The following is a 16,406-nucleotide window of genomic DNA, read 5'->3' on the forward strand; positions in this document are numbered from 1 at the left end:
CCAGAGTAAACAAGACAAGCTGCAAAGAAGGCTCTCAGACCAGGCAAAGTGATTGGAAGAAGCAGAAACCAGACAAACCACCTGGAAGAGAATTTGACTGAGTCACTTGGAAAGGACACTCTCCCTGTTTAGCTGCCTGCAGGCTATTGCAGCATGTTCCAGCTTCCCTGCTTTGTGAGCTGTCACCTATGCTGGGGTGGGCTTTGCTGATTCAGCTGTCTCTGAGCCATTTCTGCTCCCATAAGGAGCCCCTCTCCCACTTCAATGCAATTCATTGGTTTACCAAATTGGACTTTGGTGCTACCTGTACTTTGGCCTGTCATGGGCTCCCTATCTGTGTTAAGTAGATATGGGTGTTGTATTGTGTCTCCCCAGGAAAATTTTGGTCATAAAATAAACATCCTTGTGTGAAGATCAGAGAACAGACAACTTTATTCATTTCTTTCCTTTTACCATGTGAATCCCAGGGATTAAACCCAGATCATAAGGCTTGTATGACAAACATCTTTGCATACTGAGCCATTTCAAGGGTCCTGTTTTGATTTCTGAGATGGTATTTTTGGCCTGAAACTGGTGGAGATCCTCTCACGATGGCCACTCCTATGGGGAATTATAGGCATGAATTACCACACCCATTTTTAAAACATGTACATTTTAAAATACAATGCTAATATATTCAACAGAGGTTTTCCTCTTAAAATTACTAGTCATCTTTCCCCTGTAAAATTTATCAATATATTATATTAATATTCTGCTATCCTGGGATCTATTTGTAATATATGGGTATATAAAATATATATATATATATATATATGTCATATATAATGTTGGGAAGAAGAAAAAGAAACTTATTCTAAGTACTACCACTTCATTTTCAGACTCCATTTAATCATAGGATGAAACTTAAGTTCAAGGTCCTGGGCCCTAGCGGAGCCGGGGACTTCCCAATAGCTGACTAGCCTCTATTGAAAGGAAACAGCCTAGATAGCTCGAGGACAACTACTACATCTAACTGGCAGGGTCAAACCAAGTTCATGTTCCAAGGCCCAGGAGCCTACTCCTATCCTGACCCATGGAAACTCCCTTGCTCAACCCCTTATGTCAAATATAATTGGAGAATGCCACAGCACAACCAGCTCCCCTCAATTTACAGTTTCAGCCTTTAAACATGCTGTAAATGTCCCTTCAGGGTCCTACTTCAGCTCCTGAGTCTGTGTGGACCTGAACAATCAGTAGTGGCTTGATGAAAGTATATTTTTGTCATCTGCATTGACCTGGTGTTTGAGTTATGTTAGAATTAAGCAGACCTCACAACACTACATACATACAAACATACATACACACACACACACATACACACACACATATATATCAAACAAATTAATCCTCCTCAATACTTTTGATCAAATTAGCCTTACATGATTTCCTGCCTAGCGCATTTAAAGTCAACCACAATGAACAGCTATATAAAAATAAAGTGTGAATTTATATGGAATGGTTTATGTGACTAATCCTGAATACAGACTAAATTATATATCCTTTTTACTCAAGCTAAATTTCTACTATATTTCTCCCTTTCAAAAACAAGCTATGAGATGGACAAGGGGGTCCATGCCTGTAAGCCCAGCTCTGTAGAGGCTGAACAGTAGGATTATTGAGTTCCAGCCCAGCCTGGGCTAAACAGCAAGACCTTCTCTAAAGACAAACAAAGCTAATCATAATAAATCTTTTTTAAAGATTTTAACTAGATAAGACAGTAAAATGTCTGCCTTGCCGTTTATAAGTACAGTTGGGAATAGGGTTGCTTCAAAATTCATGCGCAGACTGTGTTCCATGCCCGGGGGTCCTCACTAGAGGAGGATGCCTGGCAGAAAAACAGCAGCAACCCCAACCCGCCCTCTGCGGCCTGTGGGAAACATTGTCTAGGACTCTGGACGGTGTGAGGCCTCCACGGCGAAGTTCCTCAGCGAAGGCTGGGCCCTCGCCCTCTGGGCCTGGGTTAACAGCGGCGCTCCAGGACCCCGAGGGCTGGATCCCAACCGGAGCGTACACCTTACCACCTTACCGGGAGCCGCCGACCCAGTTCATCCCTGCAGAGCTGCCCACGCGGGGCCCTCGCACCTCCAACCTCGCCCCTCGCACAACGAAGGCCACGCAGCAGCCACGTGTGACAGCGCCTTCCGGTGTGGCTCCCGGGGGGGCGGAAGTGGAGGAGCCTCGGCCCACTTTCGGTGAGGCAGCCATGGCCGCCGTGCGTTCCTTCCGGCTCCGCGCTGGGCCGTCGGTTCACTGGCTGTGCAAACAAAACCTAAAACAAATTAGATCTTTCTATTCCCCCCCACCCCCACCCCGTGTTGTTTTTGTTGTCGTCACAAAACATTTCTCTTACAGACTATTATGTTTGGGTTAAAAACAGGAAGTTTTGTTGTTGTTTTTGTTTTTGGGGTTTTTGGTTTTTTGTTTTTTTTTTGTCCTGAACAAATGCACAAAGTAATTTTTTCAAATTGACATGATTTTTTTTTTCAGAGAAGGTGTTGTAGTATGAAGCTTATCTAGATTGCTGAGAAATACTACCTAGAATAAATACATCCTATTTAATATCATTAGGCCTAATTTTTATAAAAAACTCCACCAAACTGTATCTGTAATTGAATCAAAACAGGCAAATTCAGCACTTCAGAAAAGTGAAGTACCTGTTGATTTTTCAGTTGCCCATACAGTCAAAGCAGGTACAATAGACCTGCATCTCCAACTTATGTTCAAAAACTTTGTTTACTGAAAGGGGAAACTTGGCTATATACTATCTGTTTTTTATTTTATTTTTCCATTTGCCTGGAGGTATTAAAAAAAAAAAAAAAGATTTGCTTGTTTCCTGAGAGGAGTGTAGGACAGAGAACATAAAATATTTCTTCTCCCTGACTAGATTCTCTGTTTTGTTCTCAGTCACAGGGTTGCAGTTGGAGTGTGAATCAGGCTGCAGAATAACACGGAGACACAGGTTTAGAGAGGCTATTGCTAAGTTTTCCTTCACAGCAATGATATCTGTAGGAACATGGACACAGTTGAAACATTAACCTAAAGGGGGCTATAATCATGATGTAAAGTGAATAAATAAATAAATTAATTTTAAAAATAAATATTAATCTAAGATGTTATTGTCAATGTCGTTTATGCCTTCAATAAGTAAGTCTCCGATATGTAGAGTTTAAAAATCGCTATTTAAGGGGCAGTATATCAATTACGTAATAGTTTGGGAATGGAGGTAACTCAACAAAACAGTATCATACCAATAAAATATGGTTTAGCATTTGTTGAGAAGAAAAAAAGTAACCCACTGAAACTTCTTAAAACTTAAATAATTTATCTTTTATTTCTAAAGATTGTCTGCTGATTTATAATCATAACAAACTGCATGATGTTTATCTGTATAATTCTCTTCATTAAACATATTCTTCATATATAAATATATATGATTTCTAATTCTGCTCTCGATCTTGGCGACCCATGAGACTTTTTAGAGTAGGGTGATTCAATTATTGCATTTACATTTTTTAAAAATACATTTTATTTATATGGATGAGTGTTTTGCCTGTATGTGTGTGTACCACTTTCATGAATAATATTCTTGGAGGCCATGGGGTCCCCTGGAATTGGAGTTACAGGCAGTTGTGAGTTGCCATGTGGGTGCTAAGAACCTGGATTCTCTGCAAGAGCAGCAAGAGTTACAGCCATCTTTCCAGCCTCCTGCACTTACAATACTTAAAAATTAATGTCAAGTTTTTTTTTCAGATTATTTATTCCCTTGAGAAAATGTTACTGTTTTCCATATGAAATTACATAAAGTTAGGAAGGTTGAGTGGAAATTTAATAATGTTTATTACAATAAACAAGTTTTTTTTTCACTTCCTTTTTTGGAATTCAAACTAAAATTAACTTTCCTTAGGCTCTAATTTTTTACTACCAATATAAAAAAAAATCAAAAGAAACCACACAACAATCTTAACATCTTTAAAGAATATATAACTATGTATTGTTTAACAAAAGGAGTACATTTTGAGCGTCCATTCTAATGGCTTTAGCACTGGAAGCATAAAGTGGTAACAATGGAAATACATTTTGAGCATTCATTTTAGATGGCTTTATCATTGGTCAAACATAAAAAGACTACCACAAAATTAGAATGCATGCATTATTTTGTATGTTTTCTTGAGGCATGCAACAAAGATACAATTAACATGGGATGTATGGAACTGCCCCTGGTATAGCGTAACATACTGTTTTATAAAAAAAAAAAACTTTTTAATAGTCATGTGTATCCTGCAAAACAACAATTACAAGTATAGTATAGTAGATACATGAACCAGTTACATTATTATTATAAGCCAGTATATGGTATTTGTGATATACAATGTTCAGGAGCACACTAAGTCTTTTACCTCAGCAGGAATTCAAGTACATGAGCAATGATTTGTGCTATGACGTTGATGGTTACAGTGTCCACAGGCAATAGGAAAATTTTCAGTTCTTTCTTAAATTTTCACAGGACCACTTAAATATGGTCCATGGTTGACTGGAATGTTTTATGGCACATTTCCTACTTTCCTTCCTCTGATGTTGAGTCCTTGCTTTGCCCAGTCTGAAGGTTTGAACTTAGTCTTAAATCTTAGAGCCCACCCTCCCCCATTTGGAGCAGTGCAGAGTGGAGGATGATGGCGAGATTTAAACTATCATAGGTAGGTAGGTCTGTGCTAAACTGGCTGACTCTCCAGTCAAATCATACACTGACTTTTTTAATATATAATTCTAATAACTGACTTCTTGTACCACAATTCTCACACCACATTTTTTTTTTTTATCTTGATTACTTTCTTCTTAATTTTTCTCACAAGTCTCTTACCTCTGGAATTCAAAAGTTGCTTCAGCTACCCCATTATACTCCAATAGATTTATTGTCTGGCCTACTGTCTTAGTTAGGGTTTTTATGACTGTGAAGGGATATCATGAACGTGGCAACTCTTATAAAGGAAAACAATTAATTGGGGCTGTCTTACAGTTCAGAGGGTTAGTCCATCATCATCTTGGTGGAAAGCATGATAGCACACAGGCAGGCTTGGTGCTAAAGAGGTAGCTGAGAGTTCTATATCTGGATCTGAAGGCAGCATGGAGAGACTGAGCCTGGCTTGAGCAATTGAAGACTCAAAGCTCACCCTCCCTCCTCCCCCCCCACACTTCCTCCAAGAAGGCCACACCTCCTAACAGTGCCTCTCCCTGGTGACCAAGCATTCAAACACCCACTTTACCTAGATGTTGTCTTATTTACATCTTTAGTGTTCTTTCAGCCTAGATTTCCTGCTTACTGCTCCCTCTCTGATATGGCTGCTTTTTGTTTGCCAGTGATGTAAGATACCAGCTTCAACTGCCAGCTTCTGTCTAATCTAGGCATCCAGCCTGAACGAACACCCTATCCTTACTGTTTAACTACCAGAAGATGTGACATAAACGGTTTAGTTTTGTATGTGTAAAAAGGTTTTTATTTTCCAAACACCAATAACAAAATCCAAAAAGCAAGAAATAAAATATTTTGTCAATAACCATTATGACTCAGTGATCTTCACATTTGAGCTTAGAAAATCAATCCTTTCTCCAGTGTTGTGACTCAAAAAACTCAATGCCTCAAGCATGCTAAGCAAGCACTTTAAGCAAAACCACACAACAGCCCACAAGGTCTCTCTCTTTTGTAATCTTTAATTTTTTAAGTTAAAATATAATTATATGCCCACCAAACTTTTCTTCCTTCCAACCACCCCCTCTCTCCCCAATTGCCTCTCAAATTCATGGCTTCTTTTTCTTTGTTATTGTTTTACACACACACACACACACACACACACACACACACACACACTTGCATGAATAAAACCTGCTGTCCCTGCTTAGTGTTGCTTGTATGTATGTTGCTTGTATGAGCACTTAGTATAGGATAACCAGTTAAGGGGCTCATTCATCCCTGGGGAAGACAATTTCTCCCTCCTTAGCTACCTGTAGTTCTTGGTTTAGTAGTGTCTCCTTGAGAGTTCCAGTTCCACATTAGCATGTCTGTTGGTGTTGTGTTTGTTCGGATCTTGGTAAGTGGCTGTGAAGTTAAGGGAACTTGGGTCAAGCTTCCCTTTATTTCTAGGAGACACACTCCCACAGGGGATTCTTCTGGTCCTCTGGCTCTTCCAATCTCCCCACCACTCTACCTTGATATTCCCTGTGCTTAGGGTTTAGAGATGTGCTGTAGATGTATTCATTGGCAGCCCAGGGAGTCTCAACTGCATGGTCGAGTGTGCTGCTAACATAACCGAAAACCGAAGATATGTGCCTTATCAGCCACTCATACGCTGGGAAAGCTGTTCAGTCGAATGCAAACAAATGACCTTTTTATAACAATTCTTAGAATTTGCATATGTAAGTCGAAGAACTCAAAAGGATACTGTTTAAAAAAAAATTCTTACAAAAGCAAGAGCAATTCTTTGATTCATGAATAACTGAGCCGTGAAGATCAGTCAACGTTGGGGAACGCATTCTAGCACAGAGATTTGCAGACTTTTAAATGAAATGATTATTAGCTTAAGGGTCATCTAACACGTAGCAGGCTAACATGGACAGTTCTAACTTGCCATGCTGTGCTCTAGCGTAAATGCACACCTTCAGGATAAGGCAGTTGTCGAGAACGCAAAAGAGAGGAGCAGAGAAAGGGACCATCATGCAAAACCACCTTTGCCTTGCCTTTAGAAATGACCTTCACCTTTTTTTAAATATGCAAAGTATTGCTTGACTATTGATCTTTAAAAATCTTCCACTGGGACTGTGAATAAGTTTTAAACATTCTTGATTTTTATCAGATATAAAAAAATTTTCATAGGAAGGAGCCAGCAGATTACCTGTGAGCGTAAAGAAAAACTTGAAGAAAAAAAAATATCTTGAAGAAATGCGCCTTAAAACGTCTCTTTTTAAAAATAAGTCATCTAACTCCAGCTCAACTCCCAGCTGATTAAAGTCTTATAATAAGGCTACATTACCTCCAAGTAAAAACAAAAGGGAAAATCTTTAAGCCACTTTGTAAGCAAATATAAACGTGCCAGATCAACATTGGTAAACATGACAATCCTGGGGAGCGAAGATTTTGATTACCAGGACAAGTTAACGCAGGGGAGCGGCAGAAGAGCCCCACTGTAGCAGATGACTATTCTGCAATGCACAAGCTTGCCTCGAGTTTATTTACAAGGGACATCCTCAGTCTCAATCTATCTAATATGTTCCGGGAATGTCTGAGAAAACAGAAGTAAGGGCGGCCCTGGGCGGGGGCGGGGGCGACGGACAGGGACGCGGCTTTCTCAGGACAAAACATTCTCGTCCAACTAACTGTGTTTGCTACTTTGTTTTACGGCCCTGGCGCTTATCTCTCTTGTCTTACTCCTTTCCCTCTGCTGGTTCCGTTAACCATCTTGAGACCCCACCCTTCTCTCCTCGGTTCTTTCTCTCTGGGCTCATTAGAGCTGCTGTAAATCTTCCTTTCCGTCTGCCCTTCCCCTTGTAGAAATCTTAGAGACGGGGATGTATATTCTGAAACTTCGGAGGGTTTCTAAGTGACGCTGAGCATGCTCAGTAGCTCAAAGGGAAGGTTTGTTCTCCAGCAGCTGACCTGATTTGACCTCCCCAGAAATAGATATTTAACTCTTTGAACTCCAGTTTAAGTATAGAATTTGTTTTGGCTCTCTCTTTCTTTTTAAGGTTCAAAGGGAAGAGGCGAGGAGTCCAGGGTCTCACCGCCCTCGCAGCCAATGAGAAGCCCGGGGGAGGAGCTTGTCCTGCTCTGGCTGCTGAGGGACTCGCCCCCACTGGATGCGGTGGAGTTTGAGCTTTGCTGCATCCGTCACTGAAGAACAAAATAAGTAGGGAAGACAGGCTGCAGAGCATGGGAGGCTGTGGGGTTTTCTGAAAGGTTTGTCGGGCTTTTGGCGGAGCATGAGCTTTTAAAACGAATTCTTTTTAAAGAGACCCATTTGTGTAGCTGGAAAAGATGATACACATGCTAAATGCATCAGCCTATCGGGTGAAATGGACCAGATCCGGTGCTGCTAAAAGGGCTGCCTGCCTGGTGGCTGCGGCATACGCTCTGAAAACCCTCTATCCCATCATTGGCAAGCGTTTAAAGCAGTCTGGCCACAGGAAGACGAAAGGAGCAGCTTGCCCGCCTGCAGAGAACAGAGAAATACTGCATTGCACAGAGATTGTCTGTAAGAAGCCTGCACCGGGACTGAATGCAGATTTTTTCAAACAGCTACTAGAACTTCGGAAAATCCTCTTTCCAAAACTTGTGACCACGGAAACGGGGTGGCTCTGCCTCCACTCAGTGGCTCTAATCTCGAGAACATTTCTGTCTATCTATGTGGCTGGTCTGGATGGGAAAATCGTGAAAAGCATCGTGGAAAAGAAGCCCCGGAGTTTCATCATCAAATTAATCAAGTGGCTTATGATTGCCATTCCTGCCACCTTTGTCAACAGCGCTATCAGGTACCTGGAGTGTAAACTGGCTTTGGCCTTCAGAACTCGCTTAGTAGATCATGCCTATGAAACCTATTTTGCCAACCAGACTTATTATAAGGTGATAAATATGGATGGGCGGCTGGCAAACCCGGACCAGTCTCTTACTGAAGACATCATGATGTTCTCGCAGTCTGTGGCTCACTTGTATTCCAACCTTACCAAACCTATTTTAGACGTAATCCTAACCTCCTATACACTCATCCGGACGGCCACATCCCGAGGAGCAAGCCCCATAGGGCCCACGCTGTTAGCAGGACTTGTAGTCTATGCCACTGCTAAAGTGCTGAAAGCTTGCTCGCCCAAATTTGGTACCCTAGTGGCTGAAGAAGCTCACAGGAAAGGCTATTTGCGGTATGTTCACTCCAGAATCATAGCCAATGTGGAAGAAATTGCCTTCTACAGAGGACATAAGGTAAGACAGTCATGAAAGCAACGGGTGAAACATGAGACCGTTCAAGCAGCCACTGCACCGCTAGATACCATCTGTTGTCCTGTTGACAGACCCACTTTCTGAGCATTTTAGAGTCCTCTGGTAGCTAGATTGTGCTAAAATACAAACTTCATTGGTCCTTTAAATCACCAGCCATTAGGGAATTAGTGTAAACTTTTCTGAAGTTCCGTGAGAATAAAATTTCCATACTTTTTAAAGTGTTCTCCCTAGCCTCCGTTACTCAAATATGAATGAAATGAATGACCTCAAAGGCGTTTTCTTAAAACTTAAATACTAAGTTGGTAAGTGGTTCTGCACGTTGTGAAGAAAATGCGTGCTTGGGAACTAAGAGTAAACCTCTTTGACTGAGATGAAGATGTTCCGGTAGTACTCTCTGTTGTTCTTTTGTGTTCAGGAGAGGGGAACTGCTCTCAAAGAGAAAACAGTTCGGACGCTTTTGCAAAACTGATCAATGAGAGAGTGCGGATTAAATGCAGAGGCCGTGTGTGTAATGAAATGGCATTTTCTTTACATTAGTTCATGCTGAGCACATAATTTTGACAGAGACAATTACATTTTGCCTAGTAGAGAACTAAAAAACTAAGATTAAAGAGGACAGGAGTAGGAAGAAGCATTAGGGTACTGTTTTTAAATTCTATGGATCTTCAACAGTAAGATAATTAGCCCAGTTATGTACAATGTAAAATTTTGGTATGTTATAATTGCTTCAGAATGTTGAGTATGATATAAATTGGGGTTGGGATACATATGAAATCTTAATGCTAATGGTTTGGCAATATATATCGAAGTGTTTATAGTTATATTTTAATTACCAAGCAGAATGATGTTTCTTGTAAAACATCAAGAATTAGCACTGTTTATTTTTCAATAGTAGGAACAACCCAAAGAAAAATTCTAAACTGATTTAGGATTTCTAGTCTTACTTGAAATTGGCCTTGTGTATTATGTACTCATTCGTTATTTCTGAATCATTGAACCTGATGTAAAGCAGGTTATTTAAATCCTTCTCGATTACAAAACAAAATCTGGAAAATTGAGCCAATTCAAAGGTGTCTAATTATACATGTTTTGTATGTTTTTAGTGTTATCAAGAATGAATGGGCTTAACAATACTCCTATCTTCATAGAACATTATTTAACATCTTAAATTTTTAAAATTACAATTATAAGTCTTTCTGTCTCTGTTTTCTCTCTTTCTGCTTCTCTGTCTGCCTGCCTCTCTTCCTCCACCCCCCACATGCTATGAACTGTTGGAAATAGTACCTAAGGCCTTATTATGATAGCAATATGCAAGTGTTCCAACACTGAGCTATCATACTCATGTGTATTTCAAACAATATTATGTTCATTGTATAACATGTTTTCATAAGTAACACTACATTATGAATAATGATAATATCTAGTTACATTTATTGGTTGTGTAAATGTCTCAACAGTGGCTATACCAAATAAAGCAAACTAATATATCTATATCATTACAGAAATCTTTAAGCAATTACAGTGCTTATTTCCATAGCTCATGCTGGATTTAATTCTTATCTTTTTCCCTTTTTAGGTAGAAATGAAGCAACTGCAGAAAAGTTACAAGGCTTTAGCTTATCAGATGAACCTTATTTTATCCAAGCGTTTATGGTACATCATGATAGAACAGTTCTTGATGAAATATGTGTGGAGCAGCTGTGGACTAATTATGGTGGCTATACCTATTATCACTGCAACAGGCTTTGCAGATGGTGGTAATAACATTCATGCTTAATCTTAAATAGACACTGAACAGTGTTTCTCTGAGATGCCATTGCATGTTACATGTGTTTCTGTGTAGACAGCCATTATCTGTAGTTATCTGTACTCAGAAACTGTGGTAGTTTTTAGCGTTCAAAAATGGGACCATGAGTACAAAAGAAGCAACAGGTGGCTCAAAGGACCTTACCAAGGAGGTCTCCTGACATAGTGTTTCTGGAAGTCTACCTGGAGCAGTTTTAATTACATTGTTCAATGACATTTTGATTTACATTTAACCACAAAACAAATCAATATCTTCAGAAAGGGTATGACATGAGCACACCTTGTGTTTTCTTCTTAACATCCTATGGGTTAAGCATATACATTTTCTATAACTACATTTATCCTGACTCGTGATTTGAAAGCTGGTTGGCTACTTTAGACCATCAGGAATGTTGTTTTGGGGTGCATGTAGGTGTCCTGGAGTGAGTTCTCCTCTAGTAACGCAGACACTTTCCTAAGGCGTGATTTGGTGATGTTTCGTGGGTGAGAGTTACCAAACTGCAGTTAGTAATTCTACCTTATACCTGTCTCTACAGTTTTTACAACCTTTTTTTGTTTTTTTCTTTTGGTGTAACTGTGAAAGAGAAGGGCAAGAAGAGCAATGTTCCCATTCTCTTTCTGTGTGAAAGTTTGTCTTTACTGGTAGGAATGAAGGAGTCACAATTAGAGTTCAGCCTCCATAGGTTCACATTCAAGAATTCAGCCAAGAACACAGCAGAAATAGGAGTTTAAAGCAGATATAGAGAGAACCTGTCCATAATTAACACATACATTTTATTCCCTAAAGAATCCAGTGTAATGACTGTTTCCACAGCCTCTGTGTTTGATGAAGTATTGCAAAAATCTGGAGAGATTTAAAGAACACAAGGTGATGTAAACCTTGTAATCACTACAGTACTTTCTTTAGGCTATTTGGCATAGGTAGATCTCAGACTCTTCAGGGTCTGAACCAGCCTCTTTATTCCCCACAGATACCAAAAGATGGCTTTAATTGACGAAGAAGGATATTTTTCTGTTATATCCCTTTTCTCTGTAGAACCACTTGATCAGAATTGTGCGTTTTGAGGAGTGAGACTAAAGCAGACTTTCAAGAGAAATGGAGTTTGGTTTCATACTTAGCCCCCGTGAGTCCTGCTGAGACCCTCTTAGTCACATCAGACTCTCCAGGCTTTGAGTCCTTCTTGTGGAAAGATGAATCAGGAAAGGCTACTTCGGAGTGCTTTGTGGGAACGTAGCACAGAAACGCTTATGAAGTACGTAGCTTTCGCACCTGAGGTGTGATAGTGAGTCCTGGCAAACAAACATGGAAGAGAATTTGTAGTATTTTACAGTTGTTTATGTAGAGTTAGGTCTTAATGGCTATTGTTTAAAGTGAGGTAATAATAAAAACAAATGAAAATATATTTTTTTTAATTTTTAGAGTTGCTTCAAGGGTTTAAACCATTTTTATTTAAAAATTGTCAAATGTGAGTCATTACTAAGCTAAATATGTTCATTTCAGTGACTGTGAGTTGTCAGTCCTAAACACATAATGAATTTACTCCACCAGAAAGCTGCCCAATAGGTAGAAGGGAAATTGAATTTTATCTGTTTTTATGTGTTCGAATTTACCAAGAAATCACTTTAAGTTTCTAATGTAAAAGGTATTCTTGGTAATAGTATTCAAGACATAATCCTTTTGTAAAGAAATAACTACTTTCCTAAAGGAGTGAAAGAGAGGACACTGAAAAACATACACCCTTAAGACTAGTTTTGCTAAGAAATTTGGAAAAACATAAATGAAAAAGTTATTTCTTAAACTAATTAACATTCATCAAAAGGTTTATATTTAATGTACATTAAAGATAGTCCCAACAAGAGCAGTGCCATTAGCAGTGTTTGGTCTTATTAGTGCAATCCACACCGAATAGAAAAAAAAAATGCAGCTATTAATGGTACAAATTAACCCCATTGAGGCTAGTAAGAAGTAAACATGTAGGCCATGAAGCTAACTAGCTCACTTGCCAAGAGCTAATGAGATGTCTAAAATTAAACCCTACAAAAGCTAACAGTACCAGCTTAAAAAAAAAAAACAAACAAACATGTTATGCTGGAGTTATAAGTGAAACAAAATATCATGTAAAGCACATTCCAGAAAAAAAACATCTTGCAAAAGGGTGACTTAAGACCCTCACAGAAGAGAAATGGACCCTCCTGGGGAGTGATATTTGAGACTGTTTCCAAGTCTATAGAACTCAAGGTTGCTATATGCATTCATATATGCTCATGCTCCTTAATATAGTTGACTCCCAGTGAAAATACCATTCCATTCAGTGGAAATAATTTTTTTAATGATACTGATATCACTTTCAGATTGAAGGCCTAGAAATTTTATGTCCTAGTCTTTAATCCAGTCTTAAATTTTAAGTCTGGCCATGGTGATGTAAGCCTTTTACTCCAGCACTCTGGAGGCAGAGGCAGGTATTCAAGACATTTCTGTGAGTTCTGAGACATCTTGGATCTACAAAGTGAGTTTCAGAACAGCTAGGGCTACATAGAAAGATCCCTTCTCTCTCTCTCTCTTTATATGTATATATATGACTTAGTTGTCTCTTGTGTTACAGATAAAATAATTGCTTGGTATTATACATTTCAAGGCATAAGAAAGTGTGGGACAAATGGGTGAATCAATGCCTAGAGACACAGCCCAGTGAGTATGAGCACCTGCTGCTCTTACCTGAACTCTTACAGAGTTCAGTTCCCAGCCTCCCTATTCAGCGGTTCACAGGTGTTTGTAACTCTAGTTTCAGGGTATCTAACATCCTTTGTTGGCCTGCATGGAAAGCGTCTCTCCTCATATGCACATACCCTTCTCTTCCCACAGACACATACACAATTAAAAATTTAAAATATAAATTTTAAAGTATGAAACAGAGTAGGTATATGGAAAAGAGAATGAGTAATATAGATGAAGAAAGGGGTATGGAGTGGGAAGAGAAAGAGAGAAGGGGGAACCTTGGCCTGATGTCATAGTTAACCAAGTTTTGGGAACACTACATAAACTTATAGGCCTTAGTTTTCTCAACTGTGTGGATAATGATACATATCATTCAGAGTTACTGTGAAGTTGTAATGCACTGGTATGTCTTGAGACAATCCTTGGGCAGGGGTGAAAGGTCGAGTGGCCCATTCTTGTTAGGATATACCACATTCCCAGCCTGTGGGCTCTGGAGTTAAAGTGCTTGGGCTGAAATGGAGGCAGTTCTGCTTACAAGTGACTCTGAGGAAGTCATTCTGCTTTTTTGTGCTTCAAGTTCTTGATATCCAAACTAGGGGAACTTAGCAGGATTGTCATAAAGATTGATACAAGACTTAATACGGTGCCTGCTCATAGAAAATAATTAATGGATATTTGCTGATACCGTTATTGCTGTTAAAAGGGAGCAAAGATTTGAAAGTGAGTAGGGAGTCAGAAATAAGACTGTTTTAGAGCACTGGTTTTCAATCTGTGGGTCATGACCCCTTTGGGAGTCAAGTGACCTTTCACAGGGGTCTTGTACTGGATATCCTGCATATCTGATATTTACATTGTGAATCAAAACAGTACCAAAATTACAGTAGTAGCAACAAAAAGTAATTTTATGGTTGGGGGGGTCACCACAACATGAAGAACTGTATTTAAAGGGTCACAGCACTGGGCAGGTAGGGAACTACCTGGTTAGGAGAAAGAACCTGTATAATTTTTGTCAGCAGGAGAAAAAGAAAAGCAAAACTGCCATAGCTCCACCAGGCCACCCTTTTTCAATGTCGAGTGGACATTCATAGTAAGGATAGGGTATTCATATGTAAAACAGAATTGGTCCTAGAACATGCTGTTTCTCCCTTCAGAAGAGGGCCTCGGGCCTGTAATCTCCTGGATTGTCTAACTCACACTGGTAGTTACCTGGAACGCTAGGGATGGGGGAACACCGTAACTCCCGCTATACTGCCTTCCCTCCTGCACAGCTCACCACGCTGAAACTTGCTCTGCAAGCTGACAGTGAGAACTGATGGGCCAGCCTCGGATATGGAAACATCCTAGTTTTAAGTTATTCTTCCATTTATTATTTTAAGGCTGCGTATCTCCTTTCTTTGTCCTGAGAGAAAGAGATTAGAGGAAAACTTGTTAGTGGTGACTTTGCTTTTCACTAAAGAAACAAATGTGCTGAGACATAAAGTAGGTGAGCATTTCAGGCCAGGGATTCATATCTCTGACCCTAAGGGACCTGGCCTTATCAGGGAGATAATGCTACTGACACCGCTTCCATGGTAGCTGCCAAAGAGCAAGCTGGCTTAAAAGTTACACACTGTGGGGGAAATATTTATCTTGCTGTTAAAAGCATGAAGAAAACTCAGAAGGCATTAATCTGCCAATGCAATACAGGAGCTATGATTCCATATCAACCACAGGTCCATCTGCACAAATGGTTTTTGTTCTTGACAGAGGTTGTCAGTGAAAGGTCAAACCCCTTTTAACCCACATTCATAAAACCCAGCTATCAGTTGAGACAGTGAGCCAGATGGTCAGAATCCAAGCTTTGTCTTAGTTTTAGGCCACAGAGGGATTCACTGTTTTGGTAGCTGGCTGAGAATCCCATGGGATTTTTCTTGCCGTTATCTACAACTCATTATGCATTTTAAATGTATTTTAAAAATACCTAGAGCCGGGCGTGTCATGTGCACCTGTAATCCTAGTACTCGGGGCTGGAGCTGGAGGACCACGGTTTAAAGACCAGGCCAGTTTGGACGACATAGTGAGAAGAAATCAAATGTGTAAATCCTAAAGGACTGACAGAGCAGGACATGTTGGCGATTCAGCTGAACTACAGGATGGAAAACGTTTGAGAAAGGAGGAAAACATCAAAATGATGAGGGCCAGCCCTGTTCAAATTCCTGTTTGTTTTTTTTTTTTTTTAAAAAACATACCATATTTGTTTTTGTCTTTTTGTTAGTAGGTTGGTGTAAGGGTAAGGGCATGTAGTGTATATAAATGTTTATAAGGCCCTGTGCATGTGTGCACATGGGTGCATGTGTGCACATGCGTGCATGTGTGCACATGGGTGCTTGTGTGTGAAGACCGGAAGTCAATGTCAGGCATATCTTGAGATACCTCTCCACCTTTATTTTCATGTTTACTTACTTTTAAATTTTAAAATAGTATTTTTATTATTTAAAAGTGTCATGTGTGCACACATGCATTTATTACTTATGTGTTTCTGTGTATGTATAAGTGCATGCAATTATGTAGAGGTCAGAAGACAGCTCTTGGGAGTTGTTTGTCTCCTACCATGCAGGATCTGGGGAGCAGAGTCTGGAATTAGACTTGGTAACAAGTGAATTTACCTACTGTAAAATCTCACCAGCAACTCCACCCCATCTTTTCTTCTTTTAAGCCTGGAGCTCACTGATTTTTGCTGGCTGGCCAGTGAGCTCCAGAGACCCTCCTGTTCTAGTGCTGAAGTGACCACCATTCCCAGCTCTTTAAAAAAAGTATGAGTACAGGGAATCCAAACTCAGGTCATCCCTTTGCAGAAGCACTTTACTGTCCCAGCTCCCTCTATTT

General features: G+C 39.8%; 1 protein-coding gene across 2 annotated transcripts in view; it reads left to right on the forward strand.

Annotated features, from left to right (window-relative positions):
* The first annotated feature begins 7,853 nt into the window (after positions 1-7,853).
* The window catches only part of Abcd2 (ATP binding cassette subfamily D member 2), a 40,503-nt gene continuing 31,950 nt past the window's right edge, over positions 7,854-16,406 (forward strand). Inside the window, exons 1-2 of one of the 2 annotated variants that reach the window (XM_021657287.2) lie at positions 7,854-9,001; positions 10,596-10,776. In XM_021657287.2, coding sequence (XP_021512962.2) covers positions 8,063-9,001; positions 10,596-10,776 — 1,120 coding nt within the window. In that variant the 5' untranslated portion in view covers positions 7,854-8,062. The remainder of the gene's footprint in view (positions 9,002-10,595; positions 10,777-16,406) is intronic. The other variant, XM_060388796.1, reaches the window with a different exon arrangement.

Source organism: Meriones unguiculatus, chromosome 8 (genome assembly GCF_030254825.1).
Source record: "Meriones unguiculatus strain TT.TT164.6M chromosome 8, Bangor_MerUng_6.1, whole genome shotgun sequence".
NCBI classification, from domain to species: Eukaryota; Metazoa; Chordata; class Mammalia; order Rodentia; family Muridae; genus Meriones; species Meriones unguiculatus.